The sequence below is a fragment of the Halichoerus grypus genome, chromosome 2, assembly GCF_964656455.1.
Source record: "Halichoerus grypus chromosome 2, mHalGry1.hap1.1, whole genome shotgun sequence".
NCBI lineage: Eukaryota > Metazoa > Chordata > Mammalia > Carnivora > Phocidae > Halichoerus > Halichoerus grypus.
Genome location: NC_135713.1, coordinates 68,389,776 through 68,413,689, shown reverse-complemented (window position 1 = coordinate 68,413,689; position 23,914 = coordinate 68,389,776). Strand labels below are relative to the sequence as shown.

The following is a 23,914-nucleotide window of genomic DNA, read 5'->3' as shown; positions in this document are numbered from 1 at the left end:
TTTGTTGTTTTTTTTAATTACTGCTTGGGGTGGACTCCAAGTGCAATGCTTAGTTTTTCATGGGCTTTTGGAAATGCTTGAGGTCTGAAAACTTTTTGTTTGTTCCTAAATATGAAAAGAAAATTATGTTACAAGCTATATTGTGTCACTTTCATTAATTATTAAATTTGGTAAAAACAAGAATATTTCAAAATTCATAAGTTAGTTTTTTTCTTTTAGTTAACATACAGTGTTATATTAGTTTCAGGTGTACAGTATAGATTTTAATATCTGCATATGAATGTGGATTTCTGAGAAACCACATTTTAATATATATGATACTAATTTCGATAGAGGCCAAGGACTATAAAGGTCTTAAAACAGTCCTTTTGTTTTGGCAAAATACTGGAAACACCCTAAATATTCATCTATGAGGGGTTGGTTGAATTATGGCATATCCTTACTATATCCACAATTTTTCTAGATTATACAGATTTTACTCTATTTTAAATAGAGTAAAGATGGGTTTATATATGCTTTTATGGAAAGATCTTCAAAGTATACAATAAAAGGCAAAAGCAAGTTATACAGTAATATTTATGGAATGAGTCTATTAATAAAATAGTCATATATATGTTTGTATACATGTAGATCATATGTCAGAATGGAGGTGAATGGATGAGGTGAGTAGGGAAGCTTTTTGGGGCCAATTTTATAATAATGTTAAATAAATGTGGTTTTATTTCTCTCATCTTTGCAGTTTTATTGTAGCATGACTCTCTCCAGAATATTAGCTATTTGTTTTTCCTCCCATTGTGTCACTTCCTGTCCTTTCACTAAACATTTGTTCCCCAATCACATTGCTCTATATAGTTTTAGAATAGAACACTCTCAAAAGTGTTCTTTGAAAATGCCAATGTTTTATGGCCTGTGCTTCCCCATGTTCTACGTTTTTCCTGCGCCCATTTAAGAGCTGTAATAAGAAATAGTATAGGAAAACTTCAAAACTGTTTGTTTGTTTTGCATTCCTTTATGTTTGTTTCAGTGATCTGGTGACCCTGTCCTTTGTGAAAGGGTACATTAGTTTGGAAGTGAGAATCATTAGTATTTGACTCCTGGAGAATTCTTCTAATAATGCAAGTCATACTGGCAGTCTGCCAGACTGCTGATTCATAGTGACTGTGAAACAGAAAAAACTGGACTACATTTCTCTTGGACTCTTCAGAATTTTTGGCTAAATGTCAGATGTTACAGATGATTAATTAACATCTTTGTTGAATGAGCAAGTGAATGAAGAGGGTTTTCTGGAGAGATTTCAGGGAGTTTTTGAATAGTAGATGTCATCATCTCTGGCTTTATGTTAGGATCAGTAAAGAAGCTTTAAAAAATGCTGATGTCTGGGACCTAACCCAAACCAATTAAATCAAGTTTTGTGAGGGCACGGTCAAGGCATGGGGATTTTTTGTAAACTTTCCAGGTGACTTTATCGTGTGGACAGGATTGAAAATCTGTACCATAAACCCAGTAAAATTGTGTGTAGAAATGTGTGTGTTACTTTCTGGTGGCAGGTTCCTGCAAATTTTCAGAGGACTTCGACCCAAAATGGCTAAAGACTGCTGCTTTATTTGAATAAGTATCTTTCATATTTAAAGAATGTCTTTTTGTTAAACTTTTCTAATGAGTTTATATTCCTCAAGTTGTATAGTGTCAGGACGCCTGGGTGGCTCAGTCGGTTAAGCATCTGCCTTTCGCTCAGGTCATGATCTCAGGGTCCTGGGATCAAGCCCCACATCGGGCTCCCTGCCCAGCGGGGAGCCTGCTTCTCCCTCTGCCTCTCCCCCTGCTTGTGCTCTCTTTCTCTCTCTGACAAATAAATAAATAAAATCTTTAAAAAAAAAGTTGTATAGAGTCACGAGAAAAAGTAGTATTTTTACAATAGTCTTACTGGGAATTCCTTTTTGTCTCTGTCTTTTCTTCTCCTCTGCCATACTTCTGGGTCAGTGTTAAATTGTAAGGTGTTTGAAGTTCAAGTAGATGCCCTTTCCCTAAGGTTATATCTTTCACTTTGCTATTCATAAAAAGACTCCTTTTAATTTGGGAAGGGGGCTTTTTTTTTTTTAATTCCTAAATGTAACATACAAATTGTCATTTTTATTAGCAGAAACTTACTGATATATTTAATAATTTCTATTCTTGGTTCCTGCTTATGGTATCACGTAGAGTTTTCTCAGCTAAATGTAGGAGGTTCTGACGTTATTACACAACTAGTATTTATATCCAAAAGAGGGCTTGATGGAAATCTAATGTTATAATAATATTAAATGACAAAGTTACTGCATTTACCCATCTAAATATGTGCCATGAAGCATTTTATCATATTCTCATTATTTGTATCAGCTACATTTATGAAAGTGTGGTATATAGAAGACTTAAACTCAAGTATTTGTAGGATTGTTTATTTCCTACTTATGGGAATTTTTTTTTTTTTTTTTTTTTTGCATGGTAGATCATGATGTCGTAGAGGGCTGCTTCCTCAGCCTCTGATAATTTCTAACACTGGACACCCGAGATTCTACACTTCCTATCACACATGCATTTAAGTTGCATTACCTTCAAGCTGCAATCTGAGGTTGTTTCTTTTGTCTCTGTGATCTACAGCCTCTCTTCTTCCCCTTCATCACCCTTCCCCCACCTGCCTCTGTTTTGAATCACTCTTTGCCAAATGCTAGAAAAGATACTATATTGATTTTAATCATACATTTATTAAGATTATATATGCAAATATTTCCTCTCATCTAATCACTATTTAATTGAATAATTTGGAACTCAGTAATTTTAGCTCATCAGAATAACTTGAAGAAGATAGATCTATAAAATTTTGAACATTAGAAGAATATATGTGTTTATTACATTGGTTTTGACATTTGGGATAGATGAGGCATCCGTTTGTGACCTGAGCCAAAAAAGGCAGACGCTTAACAGACTGGGCCACCCAGACACCCCTAAATAAGAATTGAAGAATGGTAATTATCTGTGTGGAAAAGTAATTCTTTTGGATTTTATGGGATATGAATTAACAAACTGCAGGCTGTGGGCCATATCCTGCTTGCTACTTATTTTTGTGGAGTCTGTAAGCTAAGAATACTGTTTACATTTTTAAATGTTTAAAAAAATCAACAGAAACATATTTTGTGACACATAATGTGAAGTTTAAACATCAGAGTACATAAATAAAGGTTTATTAGAACACGGCCGTGCTCATTCATTTATCTATTGTCCATGGGTGGGTCTATGGGTGATTTCTTGCTACAATGACAGAGTTGAGCATTTGTGACAGAGACCATAGATAGCATTCCCTTCACGTCACATTGCTGCTTCGTGCATTACAGATCCTAGTGACGTTGTTCTAACTCAGTAGCATTTTGAGTGCCGCACATATTGCTGTATTACAGCATTTGAATGGCTTTTTGTTATCAGCCCATGCTGATCATGTCAAAACCAAAAAAGAGAATAGATTTTGAATATTACACCTTTTAAAATTTTTAAAATTTTAATTCAGTGTAATTAACATATAAGTGTTATATTTGTTTCAGGTGTACAATAGAGTGATTCAACAATTCTATATATTACTCGGTGCTTATCAAGATAAGACACAGTAGAGTGTGGATTATTTTGTTATTCAGTTAGATGGCAAAGTATTGTGTTTATTATGTAATGACACTATGGCTGTGCTAAATGATACAATATATGTTGACATTACCAGTCTAAATACTCATTTCAGTATTACCAACTTGCAGGAGAGCACTAGTGAGAAAAATTATAAAATTTAAAATGGAAGGGCACCTGGGTGGCTCAGTTGGTTAAGCGTCTGCCTTCAGCTCAGGTCATGATCTCAGGTTCCTGGGATCGAGCCCCACATTGGGCTCCCTGCTCAGCAGGGAGTCTGCTTTTCCCTCTCCCTCTGCCCCTCCCCTGGCTCCTGCTCGTGCTCTTTCTCTTTCTTTCTTAAATAAATAAATAAAATCTTTAAAAAAATTTTTAAATGGAATACCTCAGCACAGCAGACTTTCTTTAGAAAAATACGAAAATGAGGATGCAACCAAAATAAGTTTCTGGGTGGCTCATTTGTTATCTGAACAGGGAAAGGCATTTACCACTGGTGAATTAATTAGTGTTTCACTGCGGTAACTAAGAAAATAGGAAATATGTCTAGAGAAAATAAACTTAGTCTGTAGTCTGTTAGTCTTTCAGTGAGAACATTCACTTGAAGAGTGAGAAGATTGGGAGCTACATCATTAGTTAATTTAAAAAATAAATGGTTTCAAGTGGCTTTCCCTGTCTCTTGATAAGTCAGCAGGTGTGATCAAAACTGCTCAGTTGTTTGAGGCGTCAATGCCAAGTCTGACGTGACTGAAGAATTACTCTCTAGGAATAGTTTTTGTGGCTCAACTACAGACAAGAATATTTTCAAAGAGATCGAGAAAACACTAATTCAATACAAACTGAAGTGTTACAAATGATGGTGTTAAAAATGTGTGGATCAGAAAGAGGCTTAGTTGAACAAATTTACAAAGCTTGTGAAAATGTTAGGTGTTTACATAGTATGATTATTCATTGTATTTTTCATAAGGAGGCACTTCATGGAAAAATATTTGAATCTAAACATGTGTTCTTAAACTAATAATGTCAGTAATGGCCTTCATTTGCTCTCAAGGACTTGACCATCACCAGTTCCATGAATTTTTTGTCAAAAATTGAAATTGAATGTCCCCACTTGCCCTATCATGTAGGATTTTGATAAGTTAGAAGTAGTAAAGTTTTATTGTGATTTTTTTTTTTTTTTGAGGTCAGAGCCAAGACTGAAATTTTTCTAAATCAGAATTTCCCTCAACCACTGTTATTCAACACTGAATTCCAAAAGCTTCAGAAAAATTAGCTTGTGCTAAAGACTTGAATATTTTCCTAATATATTCAACCTAAAATTACAAGATAATACAGTGCTTATATGCAGAATTTATACTGTAGTAAAAATCATTTAGATGACAACTAATGTTACTTGAATCCCAGGTAATGGCAGGCTATTGTATATACTTCCTGCGCCATCAAACATTAAAACATGAAGCAAGATTACCATTCCCACCAAATTTGTAGCTGATGTATTTTCTAAGCTCAAACTACATTTCCAACAGTGAGTTTTGGACCTCTGTACAAGTATTTCGGCATTTCAAAAATCCATTCAACTGTGCAATTAAGGAGTTCCCACCTAACTTTCAGTTAGGAGTGATGAGTCTGCAATGTAATGACATGCTAAAAAGCATGCAATGTAATTTTATAAATGCCTTCTAAGCTGTAAATATACTCAATTAAAGTCATATGCTTATGATTGTTATTGATATTTGGCAGTATCCATCTATGTGAAAAGATCCTTTCAAAGATGAAATACATGAAATCTCATTATATATCTGCTTTAACAAATGAACATTTACATTTGATTTTGATGATGAGCACTAACTTTGAACCCCAATGAAGGGAAAACTTATTACCTTCAAAAGATTTCTGTCCTCATTAATACACCGGTGTTACAATGAATTGTACCCAATTATTATTATATTTTGAATTTTTCAATGAGATATTTGTATTTGTTTTCTCTTTATTATGTTAGTACCTACGTAATATCCTTGATTTTGTCTCTTGATGGCAAAGCCTAAAATATTTATTTTCTAGACCTTTACAGAAAATGTTTGCTGACTCCAATTATAGGGAATGATGCCAATTTAACCCATTAGGCTGTCTGAATCAACCTTGTCAATCAATGGAACAATAAATAATGCAGTACTCTCACATTTTAAGCAGGACTGTCGTTTTATCAAGTTTGTTTTTTGCTGTTCTCATTTATAGTCTTAGTTCAAGTTTGGTATTTGGTTTGAATGAGTGACTGGGAAAGATTTGGAAATATGTGAAATATTAGAAGGCAGGTGACATGTTAAAAGGATATTGTGATTAAGAGACACAAAAAAATCACACAGAAGAAGGCAGCTGGATTTGTTGGTTGGGGTGGATTAGGTTGTGTGTTTAGGAGATAACTATATTTAGTAGAAACTCATAACTTTTGTTTGGTTGATTAGGAGCTATTTTCTGTTTAATCTTGAGAAAAGCTAATAAAGATTTGTGTCATGGTTTAGAAGGTCACCCATAAATTGCTATGCTGCTGCAATTATATTTTAAGAAAGAGATCATAAGAAATGTTTTATTTCTTCAATTTATGTTGCAGTCATAGAGAAAAAGAGGTCAAAAAAATTACTTGAGGCAACTGTAACCCTTTTCTGTTTTTTTATTTTTTTAATTAGCCCAAATGTCACAATGAATGTGACAGTATTGGAAGTTTATAATGTATAGATTTTTAGGAAGATACATTTCTGCAAGAGTGCTATAAGATTTAGATAATGATGGCCAATGGTTTGAGGATAGAAAAGTTTCTGTATAAGTACTGAAAACTTGTTACTATCTACAATTGTTTTTGGCTTTTGTGTCTTTAAATAACATTAAGTCTTTAAAAATTATCCAGCTAATGCTTGCAGATGATAAAATCCATAAAATCTTACAAAAGGGGGTACAGTGGAAATCAAAGCTTTCCTTTTTATAGATCCCATTTGTACCTTCCTGTGTTAATTGGTGAAAAAAGTTCATGTATCTTTCCAGAATGTATATACAAGCATATCCATGTATATAAATTGTTTTCTTGACTTAAATGGGCTTATTCTATGCATACTTTTTTGCATTATCCTCTTTTCTTAATATATATGAAATATAGTGTACAGTGTTTTAATGCTTACATGTAATAAAATTTAATGTAGTTATTTATAGATGGGCATTTATTTCCAGTTTTTTCCTATTGCTAGGGGTGGAACTGAAATTTTACTTTATTTTAAATTAAATTACATGTGGCTACCATTTTGGACATCACCATCTTAGATGTATGAATGCTCAGGGTGTGTGCATAAAGTGAATATAACTAACTTACTGATTTATAATGAGGAAACTGTTCATTCTAGGTTGAAAACTTTAGCAGAGGAACTTATGCAGACACAGCAGATGCTTTTAAACAAGGAGGAGACTGTCTTGGAGCTAGAGAAGAGAATTGAGGAATCTTCTAAGACCTATGAAAAGAAGTCTGAGTGAGTAAAACAAAAATAATTTGCAGGAAGAAAGTTTAATTGATTTAATTTTACAGAATACTTCAGTTACATGTTATCATGGATGTAAAATTTCTAGAAGCTGAAATTTCATTTTCAGTGTAAAACTTCGTGTCATTGAGTTACTTTCTAGGACTCTGGAAAAATGATCTGGGCTTTGTCAATATAGTGGACTGATCATGTCTCAATGTTTTAACAGTTTGAACTATTTTCTGAAAAATTCTGTTAAAAGTTGTCTTTATTCCCCTTATCAGTGTCCACCAGATTCACTGTGCATTCCTTGTTGAGAAAGTGGCAGATTAGTGTTATCTAAAATTGGCTTCTCTGTGTTAGAAGGAAGCAAACACACTTAGAGAAAACAGCAATCTGCTTCACTTATAAAAATCCCTTTAAGATTTGCTGTGCTGATTGTCTTATTTCGCTCAGCATAACACCCTCCAGTTCCATCCACATCGTTGCAAATGGCAAGCTCTCATTCCTTTTGATGGCTGCATAATATTCCATTGTATATATATACCACATAGAGGAGCGGGGGGTGGGAGGATGGGTTAGCCTGGTGATGGGTATTAAAGAGGGCATGTTCTGCATGGAGCACTGGGTGTTATGCACAAACAGTCATGGAACACTACATCAAAAACTAATGATGTAATGTATGGTGATTAACATAACAATAAAAAATCAAAATTAAAAAAAAAGATTTGCTGTGCTGTTTGTCTTACTTTCATTTTTCTTGCTGACTTCTGGATCTGTAAATACCCTACTGGATCCTCTTACTTGGGTTGTTTTCACTAATTATGTTGTTTTCACTAATTATGTTTTCTGCTGTTTTAACGTTTACATTTTGATCTATAATTTAAAATCTATGTTTTGGTTTCGGTTATTGTTTGCATCTCCAACAGATATAACTAGTAATGGTTTCTCTACTGACTGGAGCGTATAAATTTCTTGCTATCATTCTCTCATAATTGGCTTGCTTTAGCAAGATTCTTAAGGAAATTGTGATGTGTCGGATTTCTCTGGTCTATACTTGCTCTTTCTACATAACATCTCAAATATTCTCCACTTCTCTCAAGTCTCTGATCCTCTCATCTCCCCCATTATAGACAGCAGATGGACCTCTTCTACATTACAGAAAAATTAGAATCATCAGATTGCAATTCTGTTATTTTCTATGACTAGATATGCACATTCACTGCATTTGTACCCATTCTCTGTACTTGCTTCCATAGAGGAACTGCTCCTTGTCCTAAGTCTACTTCTTGGGCCCGTTTTTTGTATCTTGTCATCTCATACTTTCTCAGAAATTTTACATTATTTATCATATTATGTTCATCTTTTCTTCTTAATTGAGTCCAGTGCTCACTTTTTAAATATGCTTATGTCTTGACTCTTAAAAACAATTTCCACCCCGGATAACCCTTCTGTATTCATATTTTCCCCCAACTGCCTTTGTCTTCTGTTTTTTTAGTCATACTTGTGCTAAGAGTAATTATGCTCGTTCATTTGTTCAACTCCCACTTAGTTCTCAACCCACATATATCTAGCTTCTGCCCCATCACCATTGGAATAGATATCTGTAAGATCTCCAATGACCTATACATTGCTAAATTTAACAAGTATCTTACGTGACCTCCTCTCAGTATCTGATTTTGTTGACTACATGTTTCTTCTTTTCCCTTGGTATTTGGGACCAGATCTTTTGCCTGTCTTTCTGGCTACTCCTTTATAAACTCATTCTCCTCCACTCAGCCAATCCATTTTGGAGTTATTTGAGGAATGGCCCTAGGCTTTAATACTCCCCTCTCTGTATTCTCTCTCTAGGTGGTTTCATGAGGATGACCCACATTTGTTACTCTTGCTCAGATTTTCCCTCTGAACTCAATGGCCATGTGGTCAATTGCCTACTTGACATGACTGCTTGGATGTCTTAGAAGTACCCTAAATTTCCCATGTCTGAGACTGAATTAAAAATCTCAATACAGCTTAACCCAATTCAACCTAGTTCATTCTTAGTATTCCTTATTTCAGTGAATGGCAACACCATCTATTCTATTACACAGCTCAAAATATTAGAGGCCTACCTCTCCCACTTATACTATGACTCCTTATTATAACTTGGCGTTAAATATTATATTGGAATCTATGAGCTTTTTAAAGATGAGAACAGGAAAATTTGAGTTGCTCTGGGCATTCCCTTAATAAATCTGGAAAATTTCAGTATTGCATCAACAGAAGATTCTATTTGGATAATAAAAATAAAATTTATCAACCATTGAACATATGAAATTCAAAAAAATAATTATATTTTGCTTTTCTGTGTTTGGGAATAATTTCTTCACATGTTTACAGATGACCAAGTAGTTTTACTTTTTACAGTTTTGTAAATGCATACATTATAAATGACTCCTGTTTTAAAATTTAGTGGGTATAAAGAAAGACCATTAGATGCCTGACCCTCTCACTAGCATGTCTGACTATACGTTGTTGGAGGAGACAATCTCTAAGTGTTATCTTAATCTAGAAATTGTGAGATTCTTTGATTTTTTGCTATATTTTCTTGACTCAAATCTTTGACTCTCTCTTTGTCTACATAATGAATGTGACCCACTCTCCTACACCTATTTATATTTATCAGGAAATGAGAATGGGGATATAGGAGGGGGGCTTACAGGGTGGTAGATATGTGGGAAATAACATTTATTGAGTTCTTATTCTGTTCCACATGTTATCTGGATGTTTTATATATATTAGCACACTGAATGTTATCTTCACTATGCCTTTTGTGTATTTGCCTGTATTTTACCTGTGTGACTTAGAGAATTTTAAAAAATTACAATTACATACCTAGTCAGTGGTAAAAAAATGCATGAGTTCCTGACTCCACAGCATATGTCTTTTTAATCACAGCTTGATCTTATTATTTTAAGTGTTCTTATGAGAGTCAGTTAAAAGGGATAAGTGTGTCAAGCAGTTCAGGGGATGAGTCCTGTTTAACCCAAATTCTGTTAACCCTTTGTTATTGTGATGTTTTTATTGTTAGCTTCATGGCGTAATCTTGAAAATGTTAAGTACATTTATATAACTAACCAGTAATTGTGAAATCGCATTAATTTAGCTATTAGTAGGGTTGAAGTTTGTCTTTGACTTATATGTTAAAATATGTTGCTAAACAAATAACCTGAAATTATTTTCTACTGAAAATGTTTGTGCTTTTCAGTTTCTTAATAATTCGTAAACATTTCCTTTTTTGGTGTATGTATGTGTGTAAATCTACATACATATTTAAATACACTTATATAATTGAAAGCAATTTTAATCTAGTTTTAGAAATAGATTTACAATTTTTTTACTGGGCAATACTTTTTTAGCTTCATATACTGTTAATTGGAAGTAATAAAACAATAAAACAGAACTACAGTTCTTAACAAATGCTAAAAGTATCCTATAAGTTAGATATTTACACTCTTAAATTACTGCAATTATGCTGAATTTTTACCTAACAGAAAGCATTAGTGGTTCTGTTGAAATACAACATAATAAGGAGCTGAAGTTAAAACCTTTAAATTTGAGTTTAACATAAATGGCTCTAAAACATTTTATAGTAACAGGGAAGAAATAAATTATGTAAGAAATCACTTGATAGCTTTGATTCCTATAATTGAATAATCTAAAGTGAAAAATAAACTTAAAGAATGGTTTTTATGTGACATTAAATTCAAACTAACGAGTTGAGTTTTAACTTATATAAATGATGCAGGTCTCAACTGAAATGTAGCTGTTGTAGAATTATATTTAAAAAAAAAATAGAGTAAAAGGAATAAAACCAACCACTTGAAATGGTATAATTTTAATACAACACAGAGTGTCACTCTAGTATACATAACTTTACTCATTACTTCTAAAGTGTATTTATTCAAATGGAAATAATATCAATCTTCTCCTGATTTATGATCCTTGACTACTGAATTAGAAAGTAGTTTATGGGAAAGTACGCCAAGCATATGTTATTTATGACTCAATGGCATGAAGAGCAAGTAGTATTACTATTGGTTTTAATGCTTGGCTTGACTTTCAAAAATGATTATTCAATTTTGTGTTGTTTTGTGCCATTATCACCTAATACTTAAAAATATATGTTATAAAATCAAAACTCTTAGAGCCATGCAGAATCTTAAGAGCTCATTTGATCCAACCTCCTTGTCTTTCAAATTATGTGACATCTGAGGCCCCAAAATTTTAAGAGACTTGCAAAATGTCACAGCTAGCTTATAGTTAAGGTAAGACTTGAGCCGTCTAGGGTATTGTTCTAGTCTGCAAATTCAGGGACCTTTTATTTTTGTCTTAGGATTTAAAAATTATGTGTGTTACAAAAAAAAAATGTCCTGCCTAAGTAGGGAATTCATTCAATAATATTTATTACATGTCTGTTAGGTGCTGTGAATACAATGAAAGGTAAGATATATTTTGTCCCATGTCTCGTGAAGCTTACATTTCCATGGAGTAGGCTAATACAAATAAGAAATTAACAATTGTGATAAATGCTATAAAATAAGGAGGTCAGATAGAAGAATAATAGAGGAGCACCTACTTAAGATAGGTAGTCAGGGGTCTCACAGAAAGTGGCATTTCTTGCTAGATGTGAAGGACGCCTCCATGTGAAAAATGCATGGAAAGAGTAGTCAGTAATAGGAAATAAGTTGGACATGCAATGGTCCTGATCCCATCCATGTTTTAAATTTATTTATTTTTTTAAAGATTTTTATTTACTTATTTGACAGAGAGAGACACAGCGAGAGAAGGAACACAAGCAGGGGGAGTGGGAGAGGGAGAAGCAGGCTCCCCGCCGAGCAGGGAGCCCGATGCGGGGCTTGATCCCAGGACCCTGGGATCATGACCTGAGCCAAAGGCAGACCCTTAACTGACTGAGCCACCCAGGCACCCCATGTTTTAAATTTATTTATAGCTTCATATATGTCTTATGTTATACAATCATTTATTTTCTATAATTTTCTTCTTACTGTAGTATGTATAGCTTGTTTGCTCTATGGTATTATAAGCATAAAAATAATTGTATGGTATGTGGTATAGTGATTATAGCAATACTTTTAAAAAAGTAACTATTAAACAAAAGCAAGATGTTAATGTATGTGAAATTATATCATTATACATTGAACTCAGTGAAATTAATTGTTAGAAGCTAATGTTGCTCATTAATTTCATGATTAGACATGTTGATAAAAAAAAGGTAGGACTAGAGCTATACAACGGGACATATACCTCCCCAGCAAATCTCGTTGTTCTTCAAAACCACCAAACTAAAAACCAGGAAATGTATATTTTAACCTAATTCCTGGTATTAGGATAGTGTCTCAGAATGACTAAGTGATTGCCAATATGATACAGTTACAATAGATATTTAGAACTCCTGAAGGAGAATAAAAAAGGCTATCCCTAAAACAGAGTATTTAGGAACCCAAGGCATATGAGATTATAAAAACCTCACCTCACCAGAGGAAGTGTGATGCAGCAGCAGTGATATGTATTTTTAACTAAATTTTTTATTTTCAGACAATTATAGATTGACATATAGTTGTAAGAATCAAGACAGAGAGGTCCCATGTACCCTATACTCAGTTCTCCGCAGTGGTAGCATCTTGCAGAACTATGATATAATATTATAATCCAGATACTGACATTGACACAATAATGGTACAGAACATTTCCATCATTGCAAGGGTCCCTCATGTTGTATTTTTATAGCTACACTGCCTTCTATCTCACACCCTTTTCCTAACCCCTGGCAACTGTTAATATGTTCTCCATTTCTACAATTTTGTCTTTTCAAGAATGTTATGTAAATGGAATCACACTGTATGCAATCTCTTGAGATTGGCTTTTTACATTCATTGTAATCCATCCAGGTACTTTCATTCCTTTTTATTGTTAAGTAGTATTCCATGGTGTGGTGTTAGTTTCCTAGGACAGCCATAACAAAGTACTGCAAACCTGGTGGCTTAAAAAAATGAATTTATTTTCTCATAGTTCTGGAGACCAAAAGTCTGAAATGAAGTGGCAGGCTGGTTTCTTCTGATGGCTCTGAGGGAGAATCTGTTCCATGCCTCCCTTCTAACTTCTCTAATGGCTGGCAAACCTAGGCATTCCTTGGTTTATAGAGGCATCACTTCAATCTCTTTGTACAGTGTTCTGGATACTCTTCTCAGTATACAGAGTTTCTTCTTACAAGGACATGCACGACTCATAGAAATTAAAAGCCCATCCACTCCAGTATGACCTCATCTTAATTAATTACATCTGCAACAACCCTATCTCCAAATAAGGTCACATTCTGACGTTCTTAGGGTTAGGATTTGAACATATCTTTTTAGAGGATACAATTTAACCCATAACAGAATGGATATTTGGTCTCATCATTCACCCTTTGAAGAACATCTGGTTTGTTTCCATTTTTTGGCTATTACAAATAAAGATGCTTCAAACATTCATGTAAGGGTTTTTGTGTGAACATGTTTTAATTTCTCTGGGATAACCATGAAGTTTCCTACCAACAATGCATGAGTGATCAGTTTCTCCTCATCCTTGCCAGGATTTGGTGTGGTCACCATATTTTATTTGAGCCATTCTCATAAATGTGTACAGATACCTCTTTTTTTTTATATTAAGACTTTATTTTTTAGAATAGTTTAAGTTTCACAGCAAAATTGAGGGGAAGGTTCAGAGATTTTCCATATACCCCTGCCCCGACACATGCATATCCCCCCCATTATCAATATCCCCCACCAGAGTGTTAACATTTGTTATAGTTGATGAACTTACAATGACACATCATTATCACCCAAAGTCCTTAGTTTAAATTACATTTCATTCTAGGGGCGCCTGGGTGGCTCAGTCGGTTAAGTGGCTGACTCTCGATTTTGGCTCAGGTCATGATCTCAGAGTCCTGGGATTGAGTCCCATGTCGGGCTCCCTGCTCAGCAGGGAGTCTGCTTGAGGTTCTCTCTCTCCCTCTGCACCCCCCTCCCGCTCATGCACATGCTCTCTCTCTCTCTCAAATAAATAAATCTCCAGTTATTTATCCTCCAGCCCCCATCTTCAGCTGTTGTCAACTGCTGATCTTATTATCTCCATAGCTTTGCCTTTTCCAGAATGTCATGTATTTAGAATCAGACATGCTGTAGCCTTTTCACATTGGTTTCTTTCACTTAATAATATGCAGTTAAGTTTCCTCCATGTCTTTTTGTGGCTTGGTAGCTCATTTGAGGACTGAATAATATTCCATTGTCTGGATAAACCACAGTTTATTTATCCATTCACCTCCTAAAGGACATCTTAGTTGCTTCCAAGTTTTGGCAATTATGAATAAAGCTGTTATATAAACATCTGTGTGCAGGCTTTTGTGTGGACATAAGCTTTCAATTCCTTTGACCAAATACTAAGGAGTGTGATTGCTTGATCTTATGGTAAGAGTATCTTTAGTTTTTTTGTAAGTAATTGCCAAACTGTCTTTTAAAGTGGCTGCATCATTTTGTATTCCCAGCAATGAATGATAGTTCCTGTTGCTCCACATCCTTGTCAGCATTTGATGTTGTCAGTGTTCTGGAGTTTGGCCATCTCATAAGTGTGTAGTGGTATCTCATTGTTGTTTTAATTTGCATTTCACTGAAGACATATGATATGGGGCATCTTTTCATGTACTTATTTTCCATCAGTATATCTCCTTTGGTGAAATGTCTGTTAAGGTCTTTGACAATTTTTAAATCAGGTTGTTTTTCTTATTGTTGACATTTAAGAGATCTTTGTATGTTTTGGATAACAGTCCTTTATCTCCCTCTCCTTCTGCCCCTCCCCCACTCTCTCTCCCTCAAATAAATAAAATCTTAAAAAAAAATAAAAATAGAGCTTTTTCTCTAAACTACATATGACAAAATCTTTTATTAATTTATTATTTTATTGAACTATAGTTGGTATACAATATTATATTAGTTTTGTGTGTACAACATAATGATTTGACATTTGTATATATTACAAATGATCACTATGACATATCTAGTTACTGTCACCAGCAAAATTATTATAATATTATTGACTAATATTTCCTATGCTGTACTTTACATCTTTGTGACTGATTTGTTTTATAACCAGAAGTTTGTACCTCTTAATTCCCTTTCCATATTTTGCCCATCCCCCTACCCCTCTCCTCTGGCAACCACCAGTTTATGAGTTTGTTTCTGTTTTGTTTTGTTTTTTAGAGTACATATAAGTGAAATCATATGGTATTTGTTTTTCTCTGTCTGACTTATTTACTTAGCATAATACCCTCTAGGTCCATCCATATTGTCACAAGTGGCAAGGTTTCATTCTTTTTTTATGGCTGAGTAATATTTCATTATGTGGATTTGTATTATATATTTAAATATATTTATATTTTATATATGTGAATAATCTGTATCACAACACACCACACCACATCATCTTTATCCATTCATTATTGATGGACACTTAGGTTGCATCCTTATCTTGACTGTTGTAAATAATGCTGCAGTGAACATAGGGATACAGATATCTTTTCGTATTAGTGTTTTTGTTTTCTTTGGGTAAATACCCAGAAGTGGAATTACTAGATTGTCTGGTATTTCTATTTAAGTTTTTTTTTTTTTTTAATTCTAACTTCCTATAATGGTTTAATCCTTCAAAAAATTTGTTTAGTATTTAATGAAGCTAAAACTAATTTATTCACATCCTTCATGTAACACAGTCTCTTTTTTTTTCCTGGTTGAGTAATACTTCTAACTCTTTAATATTTTTCTCCTAAGTCTATATTCTATTTGTTACTGACTACTGCACAGCCATATAACAGTCCTTCTAGTTTTGCCATTTAAAATGGACCAAAAATAGGTATCATTTCTTTTCCTGCTATAACAGATTGCCACAGACTTGGTAACTTAAAACAACACCAATTTATTCTCATATATTTCTGGAAATCAGATGTTGGAAATGAATCTTATGGCCCTAAAAGCAAGTTATTGATGATGCTAATTTCTTCTGGAGGCTCTTGGGGGGAATCTACTTTTTCTGTTTTTCCAGCTTCTAGAGACTTTCCTCATTTCTTGGCTCTTGGCCCCACATCAAATGCCTTTCTTCCCTTTTTTTCTTGTCACATTGCCTTTTCTAACATCATCCCTTTTACTTTCCTCTTATCAGGTGCCTATGAATATTGCACTCACCTGGATCATCTAAAATAACTTCCCCATTCCAGTGTCCTTAACTTCTAAAACTCCCTTTTGCTATGTAAGATAACATATGCACAGGTTCTGGGGAGAAGGATGTAGTCATCTGCTATACAGTTGAAGAGATAATAAAATGTATGTGTTTCACTCCTATTAATGTATTTCTTTGAATTTTGTTCAGCTGTTCAGTTAATATTTACTTTTTTGTAATTGTTGTTCCTTATTTGTCATTCCATATTTTAAGTTTGTAGTTTATTTTCATTCTTTTGATTATCATTATTATTTTATTTTGCATTTTTCCCTATTTATAAAATCTATTTGCAAAAAGCTAATGGTAGCAGTAATGGTTTTAGAGTGTTAGTGTTTTCAAGTATACTTCCCTATTAATTGGTCCACGTTGGTGAAATCATTCACCCTCTTTTTGGACTTATCCTACAGATGTACATGAATATGTGTTTTTACCATCATATCTTGTACATTTTAAGTTGTTCCTTATCCTCTTGTTATGTGATTCTTTTGGTAGCTAGGAGATGCAAAGAAGGAACCCTCAAGAAGCTTTAGGTTCATATGGGTGTAATCTTTTCTAGAACCCAGTCCTCATGAATTTATGGTCACAAAAGCAGTTGTTTTAAAAATCAACTTTCTCTGAAGAGATTCACAGAGAAAAAATACGTAACCAATTTATTACGAAAAAAGGCTCACTATCTACTATGCAAACCAGCATGAATTTATCAGGAAATCTGTGTGGATTTAGAACACAGGTCACAGATTGTTGAGTGATGGTGATATAAATGATCATTCCTATCTACTGAATTCTTACTTTATGGTAGGTACCGTGCTAACAGTTTTTCAAGTATTATCTCATTGTATTCAGAACAACCCTGACAATTTGGTATATTATCAATTTTTCCAGTGCTAAAACTGAAGATGAGAAAAACAACATGATTAAGTCATTAAGTTGAATCTGTTCTCATTCAGTATAATTGCACTCTTTCCGTTATGCCATGATGATTTTACTTGGGGAGTGTTAATGAGCTCTGACAGTTTGGTATATCCTTCTTCATTACTTTTGCTGTGAACTCCACTGGTTAGAGGGGTTTGTCTTTTGAACATTGCTAGGTTTCTGGTAAAAATAATCTTACTCATTAGTTCTATTTTTCCCAAATTTCACTCAGTTCTCTACCTGAGTTCTCTTTTTGTTAGGATACTCACCTGAAACTCATTGCAGTATAGTGAGGAGATTATAGCTTTCATTCACTGAAGTTGTACCCTGCTCAATTTGATTGGAATTGAGTTTTCAAAATATTGATCAGCATCATATTTATAAACAAGTCTCTCTTAGTGGGCATTCCTTCTGCCTATGATTACTTATTCCATTAATATTAATCCGTGTAAGTTCCAATTTAAGGAGGTAACATTTTCTGATCTTATTCTCCAGTTTTGAAGTTTTCCCCTATTGACAATCTATTGTTGCTTACATATTAATAACCTATTTTCAGTGGTACATGGCACAGTTCTTTAATATATTAATATACCATGTATGAAGTGTTTCCAGAAGGTATTCCTTGCCACCACTACCTGTTTTCTTGTAGCTTTAATGTGGTTGAATTAGTTTGAAATTCCCTTTAGGGCAGATTTCAAGGGATAAAAGGTCACAATAAGGCGACGTGTGGCCTATGTAGTTCTCTAAAGAAGAAAACATGAAGTCAATTATCTTTGTAGTGGTGGTATTGGAAAGATCTGGGGACTTGTGTTGTGCTCATTTCCTCAATGACAGCTCAGGCCTCAGTCCTTAGAACAGTTTTCACCAACTCTAAAAACATACCCCTTGTAATATAAACACAGCTTTGTCCCAGGTTGTCACCTTGATTTGATTTATCTTTCCCGAGGCACAAATCTGACTTCAACTATATTCCATTTGAGATTTGAAATAAATTGAGATTCTGCTTCAGTCGTATTACTTCATTTTAGGTTCCACACTTCTCAGTCTAAGTGTCTGTACTCTGTGAGGTAGATGGCTTAGCTGTAGAATAAAATGAATGCCATAGATTATACTATATTTGAAAGCATCCTGAATTTGGTTTTTGCTTCCAAGTATTTTCTTCCATTTTTTTTTTCCCTTCCATTTTGTTAATGCTAACATTTAGTAACTTTTGTGATGACTTGAAAGCTATTTAGTTTTACAATTCTAATGATTCTGAAGAACTGTTACAAAGATGAAAATGAAATAGAAGCATAATATACCTATGTAGTTTCCTTTAAAATCTTATTTCTTAAAGAAGTTGAAATAATTTATGTTTAATATGTTCTCTTTCAGTATTGTGCTTCTGCTAAGTCAAAAACAGACACTTGAAGAGCTGAAACAGTCAGTCCAGCAGCTGAGATGCACAGAGGCAAAGTTTATAGCACAGAAAGAATTACTAGAGGAAAAAGTACAAGAAAATGATGGGAAAGAGCCACCTCCAGTAGTAAATTATGAAGAAGATGCACGATCAGTTACATCTATGGTAAGCCAAAAAGTAATCAAAAGAGAAACTTAAAAGAGTAGTATCTAGATAATAAGTGAAAACAAAAATTAATTCTTTTGCTATGACAAATTATTACTCTTGTTAATATGCAGGTCCTATTAAACTTGTCTGTAAATGCAAAGTAGACTTGTCAGTCACCTCAGGTCACCTGGAGAACACTTCAGGAACCACCTGGTTCCTGAGTGAAGAGTCTTTCCTCTGTAGAGTCAGAGGAAAAAGCTCTTCTCTTGCTTTCAAAATTGAATGAAAGACTGCAATATTTTTATTGCTGGGAGACAGCAGGAAGGTAGGGTGTTATTCTTAAGATAGAAGTAAGAAATAAGGAGAAAGGTATTTATTATTATTTTCTTCTTAAGAACAGTAGAATCTTACTTACCTGAGATTGATGATGTGTTCATTGTTTGATATTACAAACATTTGATTTTGTTTAAAAATAGATTTTTTCTTATGAATATTCTTAAACTATAATAAACACATTCAAATTCACCAACTAGAAATTCAACTTCATTTTATATAGTTTCATTAGCTGTTTAAGAATGCCTAGTATAAATACTTCCCCTTCCCTTTCCCTACCCTTTCTCCTTCCCCCTCCCTTCTTTCCCTTTTTCCTTCCTTCCTTCCATCTTAAGTTGGTGGTTCTCACCAAGGCAGCAGTTTTGCCCTCCAGGGGACATCTGGCAATATCTCCAGATATTTTTGGTTGTTACAGTTGGTGGGTACTATAGTAGTATCTGATGGGTAGAGGCCACTGAGCCACTGATGCTTCTAAGCATCCTATAATGCACAGGACAGCCCCTGCCTTCACACTCCCAACAAAAAAGTATTCTACCCAAGATATCAGTAGTGCCAAGGTTAAAAAAGCCCGAGCTCTGTCCTTGGCTTTTTCTGTGAGTAGCTGAATGTAGTCCATAAATAGAACTATCATAGTTAATGATGCTATAGCTGATATTTTAGTCATTTTTAGTTTATGTGGTTCTAAATAGTACAATTTGATTGTTAAACGTATTCAGATGTCTCCATAGGAAAAAAAGGCAGTATTTGAAAATGTGATAAATGTGGAAATGAATATGAAGGATTTAAATGACTCCTTTTCTGTCCTACCAGATAATAAGGATTTTCCTATATGTACCATGGGCCCTTTCTTGATTCTTGTTAACTATCTGGTATATGCATTTTTTCAGAGGAATTCTGAAGTTTATTCTTTTACTTGGGTTTTAAAAACCTTAGCTAGTAAATCTTTTGTACCCCGAGTGTAGTTTATAATACTTCCTTGTCTCCATGTGGGTGTGGAATTGGTTACTTCATAGCTTGATTCAGTGGCAGACAGTTTTAGAACTGGCTGTCTAGTTTATTTTAATTAATTTTGTGTGCAGATGACCCCTATTGTCATTATTATTACGACAAAACAAGATACTCAAGTCACTAGATGACAGCATATCCTCATTTGGTAACTATGACTAAAAACTAGAATTTGAAAGTTAAAATATAACAGTTCATCAGTTCTTATTTCATTAAAAACTTGTGATCATTTGCAGTTTTATCTTTCATAATCATTGAAGAAAAACTTTTTCAACAAATGAATAAATAATGTTTCAGAGAGATTGTATAGTACAGCTTATGAGAACAGACTGCTTTCAGGCACTTTTAGACTTTCTCTTGTACCCATTATTACATGATGGTGAATAACACTTTGGAAATTTTTAGAGTGATGTCACATACTTCATTTTATTCAATTTATTTTAAATAGTTGAAATGTTAATTATAAATATATCTTATGTATTCATTGAGGCAATGCCTTTAGTAAGTCTTTAAGGAATTTACAATGGAATGCCATAATATATGTAGTTTAAAGTAATAAAATAGCATTTTATAAATCAATAGGGCATTCCCCAAATTGATGTCAATTAATGAGATTTTATAGTATGTTTTATAAAACAAGTAAAAATACTTGCCATACAGTGTTTTTAAAACTTACAATACTCTCACATATATCAGTGAAATTTTTGCCTAATTCAGTCTTTTCAATTAATAAGAATATTACTTTTTAATTTATTAAAAATCAGTAAAAATATTAAAGCTTTAAATGGTTTTTTCCCAAATGACTATTTAAGCATTGTTTTATGAATAGCATTACAAGAAAAGCCTGAAATTAACTTAAGTAGTTCCATTGGTATTTCTTTTTTATAAATTCCATCCTCATAAGTGTCTAAAAAATTTCTACAAGGAAAATTTAGTTGAATGTGTCAGAATTGGAAGAACTAAAAATTAAATTATGATATCATTGAAAATCATGAAAGCTTGACCTAAATATTATTTAAGAATAAGAGAAACAGTTAACTATTTTCTGTGATCCTAATTAATGGCAGTGTTAATCAGCACTCTTACTCTTCAGTGGTGAATGCTTTTGTGGAAGAGTGCCTTAAGGAACTGTATCACTAAGATGGGCCATAGATTCTTTTTTTTTTTTTAATTTTATTTTATTATGTTCTTATAAAAATTTTAAGGTGATTCAAATGTGTAATCAGAGTTAGGGTTGTATAGTCAGGTTCTTAGATGCATTGATGTTTATTTTGGCTATATAATTCAGTAAGAATGAAAGGCCATCTATTAATTTATAGAAATCTAAAAAAAATTGTGGAGGCAGATAATATAATCATCTCTGTCAGGAGAAGTCATCCTCCTAATGTTGCGCTTTTTAAACCTACGTCTAATTTTGGTCAAAATATCAAGGAGAAAATGATGAATATTAAAAATTACACAGTAATTCTCTATTGTCTGGGCATAAGTATGTTTCACTTATTCATTCAAGAAATATTTATTGAGCACCTACTATGTGTCAAGCACATTTCTAGATGATTGAGATACGTCAGTGAATAAAACTAATAAAAAAAAAAACCTCTCAGAGATTACAATCTGTGATGAGTGGCAATTAATAAAAAAGTAGTAAATTATATATTATATTAGAAGATGGTAAATGCCAAGGAATAGAATCAGAGCAGGGTAGAGGGAGGGTTGGGTGTCTAGAGGCTGGGACACAATTTAAATCCAAGCCAGGATAAGCATCATTGGGAAGTTGACATTTGAACAAAGACTGGTAACAAGGAGCTACTAAATCCCTTAATTTCTGGGGAAAGAGCATTTCAGTTAGAGGGTGCACCTGTTGCAGAGGCTATAGTGCAGGAGCATGTTGGACTAATCAAGGTGTGGTTAAGGAAGTCTGAGTAGAGGGGAAGATGAGACTATAGGAAATGAGATTGGAGAAGTATTAGAGAACAGATCTTGGGTCTTTGTGGACCATAATTAAGGATTATGGCTTTTCTCTGAGTAAAGTGGGGAGCCACTGGGTTGGAGAGTAGTAACAGAGGAATGATATGCTTTGACTTTTTATTTAAATGGATTACTGTGGCAACTATGTGGAGAATTACTTAAGGGGAACAAGGATGGAAGAATGAGATTATTGCAATAACCCACATTATGGAAGATTACAGTTTGAGCAAGGATGGTCATAGCAGGGGAAGTAGCAAGAAGTGTTTTGCTTCTGGATATATTTTGAAGGTTGACCACAGGAGATTTCCTATGGATTAAATGTGAGGTATGAGAGAGAATAGTCAAGGATGATTTTAACATTTTTAGCAGGAGAACTAGAGGAATGAAATTGTTTTGAGTGGAAAGATTATATGTAGAGCAGCTTTGAAAAGAAAGAGCAAGACTTCAGTTTGTCTTTCTAAAAAAATAAGTCTTTGTCAAAATTTGGTATTTGGGCCACGAGTTCAGGAGTATGATTTGGACTGGAGATAGAAATTTGAGTCGTAGGTATCAGATGGTATTTCAAATCATTTGACTATAGGTGGCCACCAAGTGAGAGAGGATAGAGAGGAAAAGAGAAACAAGGACTGAACTCTGGGGAACTTCAAGTTAGGTGGTCTAGAAGAGGAGGATCTAGTAGGAGACTAAGGAATGACCAGTGAGCTAGTAGAAAATCAAAAGAATTTGGTGTCCTCAAAGTGTTCTGAGGAGAAATGAGTTCCAGAATCTGGGACATGCTGGGTTAAGACAAAAGAAACCTTTGTACTGACTGCTGGAATTTTCTAAACTTTTCATATCCAATGCCTAGGAGGGGAAATATCGCATGGAATGCAGTGTCTCTGAAAATATTGATCCAATTCCTTTTCAAAGAGTGTCTTGAAGGAACCACAGTGCAATGGAACATACTTTGGGAAATACTGAATTAGAAGATGAATCTTTCTTATCAGATTGGGTTGTTTGCAGATTAAATGTGCTGATAATTTTGAAGGCATTTTGAGTTGTTTAAATGTTCTATAAACCCAAGGATTATTTTATTTTATTCTTTAATTCTAGCTCTGCAGGGCAGAAGAACCTGCCTTTTGGAGCTTATTAGGAAGATGCACTCTTTGTTGGCTGTCCTTGGGTAATGATGGAAATACCAGAATTTTCTAATCCCTGAGTAACATTGATTTTCCTATTTTTGAAATTAATTAATTAGCATCACTTTCCTTCATGTTTGTTTATAGTTGTCTAGTTGTAAGAAGATAAGTTTTCAATCAGTATCTGTTGAATTGGACTTCCTTTTCACTCCAGAGTAATCTAGTTGTTTTACTTTATAATAGCATGTGCTGAGCACCAAGTATAATAATTTTTGTTGAAAGAATCTTTCTTCTACGTCAGATATATCTAGAATTGATGGCTCTTTATAATGAGTTCTTACTTTTTTTTTTTTTTTTAAAGATTTTATTTATTTATTTGAGAGAGAGAATGAGAGAGAGAGAGCATGAGAGGGGGGAGGGTCAGAGGGAGAAGCAGACTCCCTGCCGAGCAGGGAGCCCGATGCGGGACTCGATCCCGGGACTCCAGGATCATGACCTGAGCTGAAGGCAGTCGCTTAACCAACCGAGCCACCCAGGCGCCCATGAGTTCTTACTTTTTAAATATGGTTAGCTATTCTGTAAGA

General features: G+C 34.0%; 1 protein-coding gene across 5 annotated transcripts in view; it reads left to right on the top strand.

The window, feature by feature from the left end:
- The window catches only part of FER (FER tyrosine kinase), a 418,533-nt gene that overhangs the window by 97,322 nt on the left and 297,297 nt on the right, over positions 1-23,914 (top strand). For all 5 annotated transcript variants that reach the window (XM_036123015.2, XM_036123018.2, XM_078066948.1 and 2 more), the window contains 2 exons: positions 7,032-7,154; positions 18,735-18,924. In XM_036123015.2, coding sequence (XP_035978908.1) covers positions 7,032-7,154; positions 18,735-18,924 — 313 coding nt within the window. The remainder of the gene's footprint in view (positions 1-7,031; positions 7,155-18,734; positions 18,925-23,914) is intronic.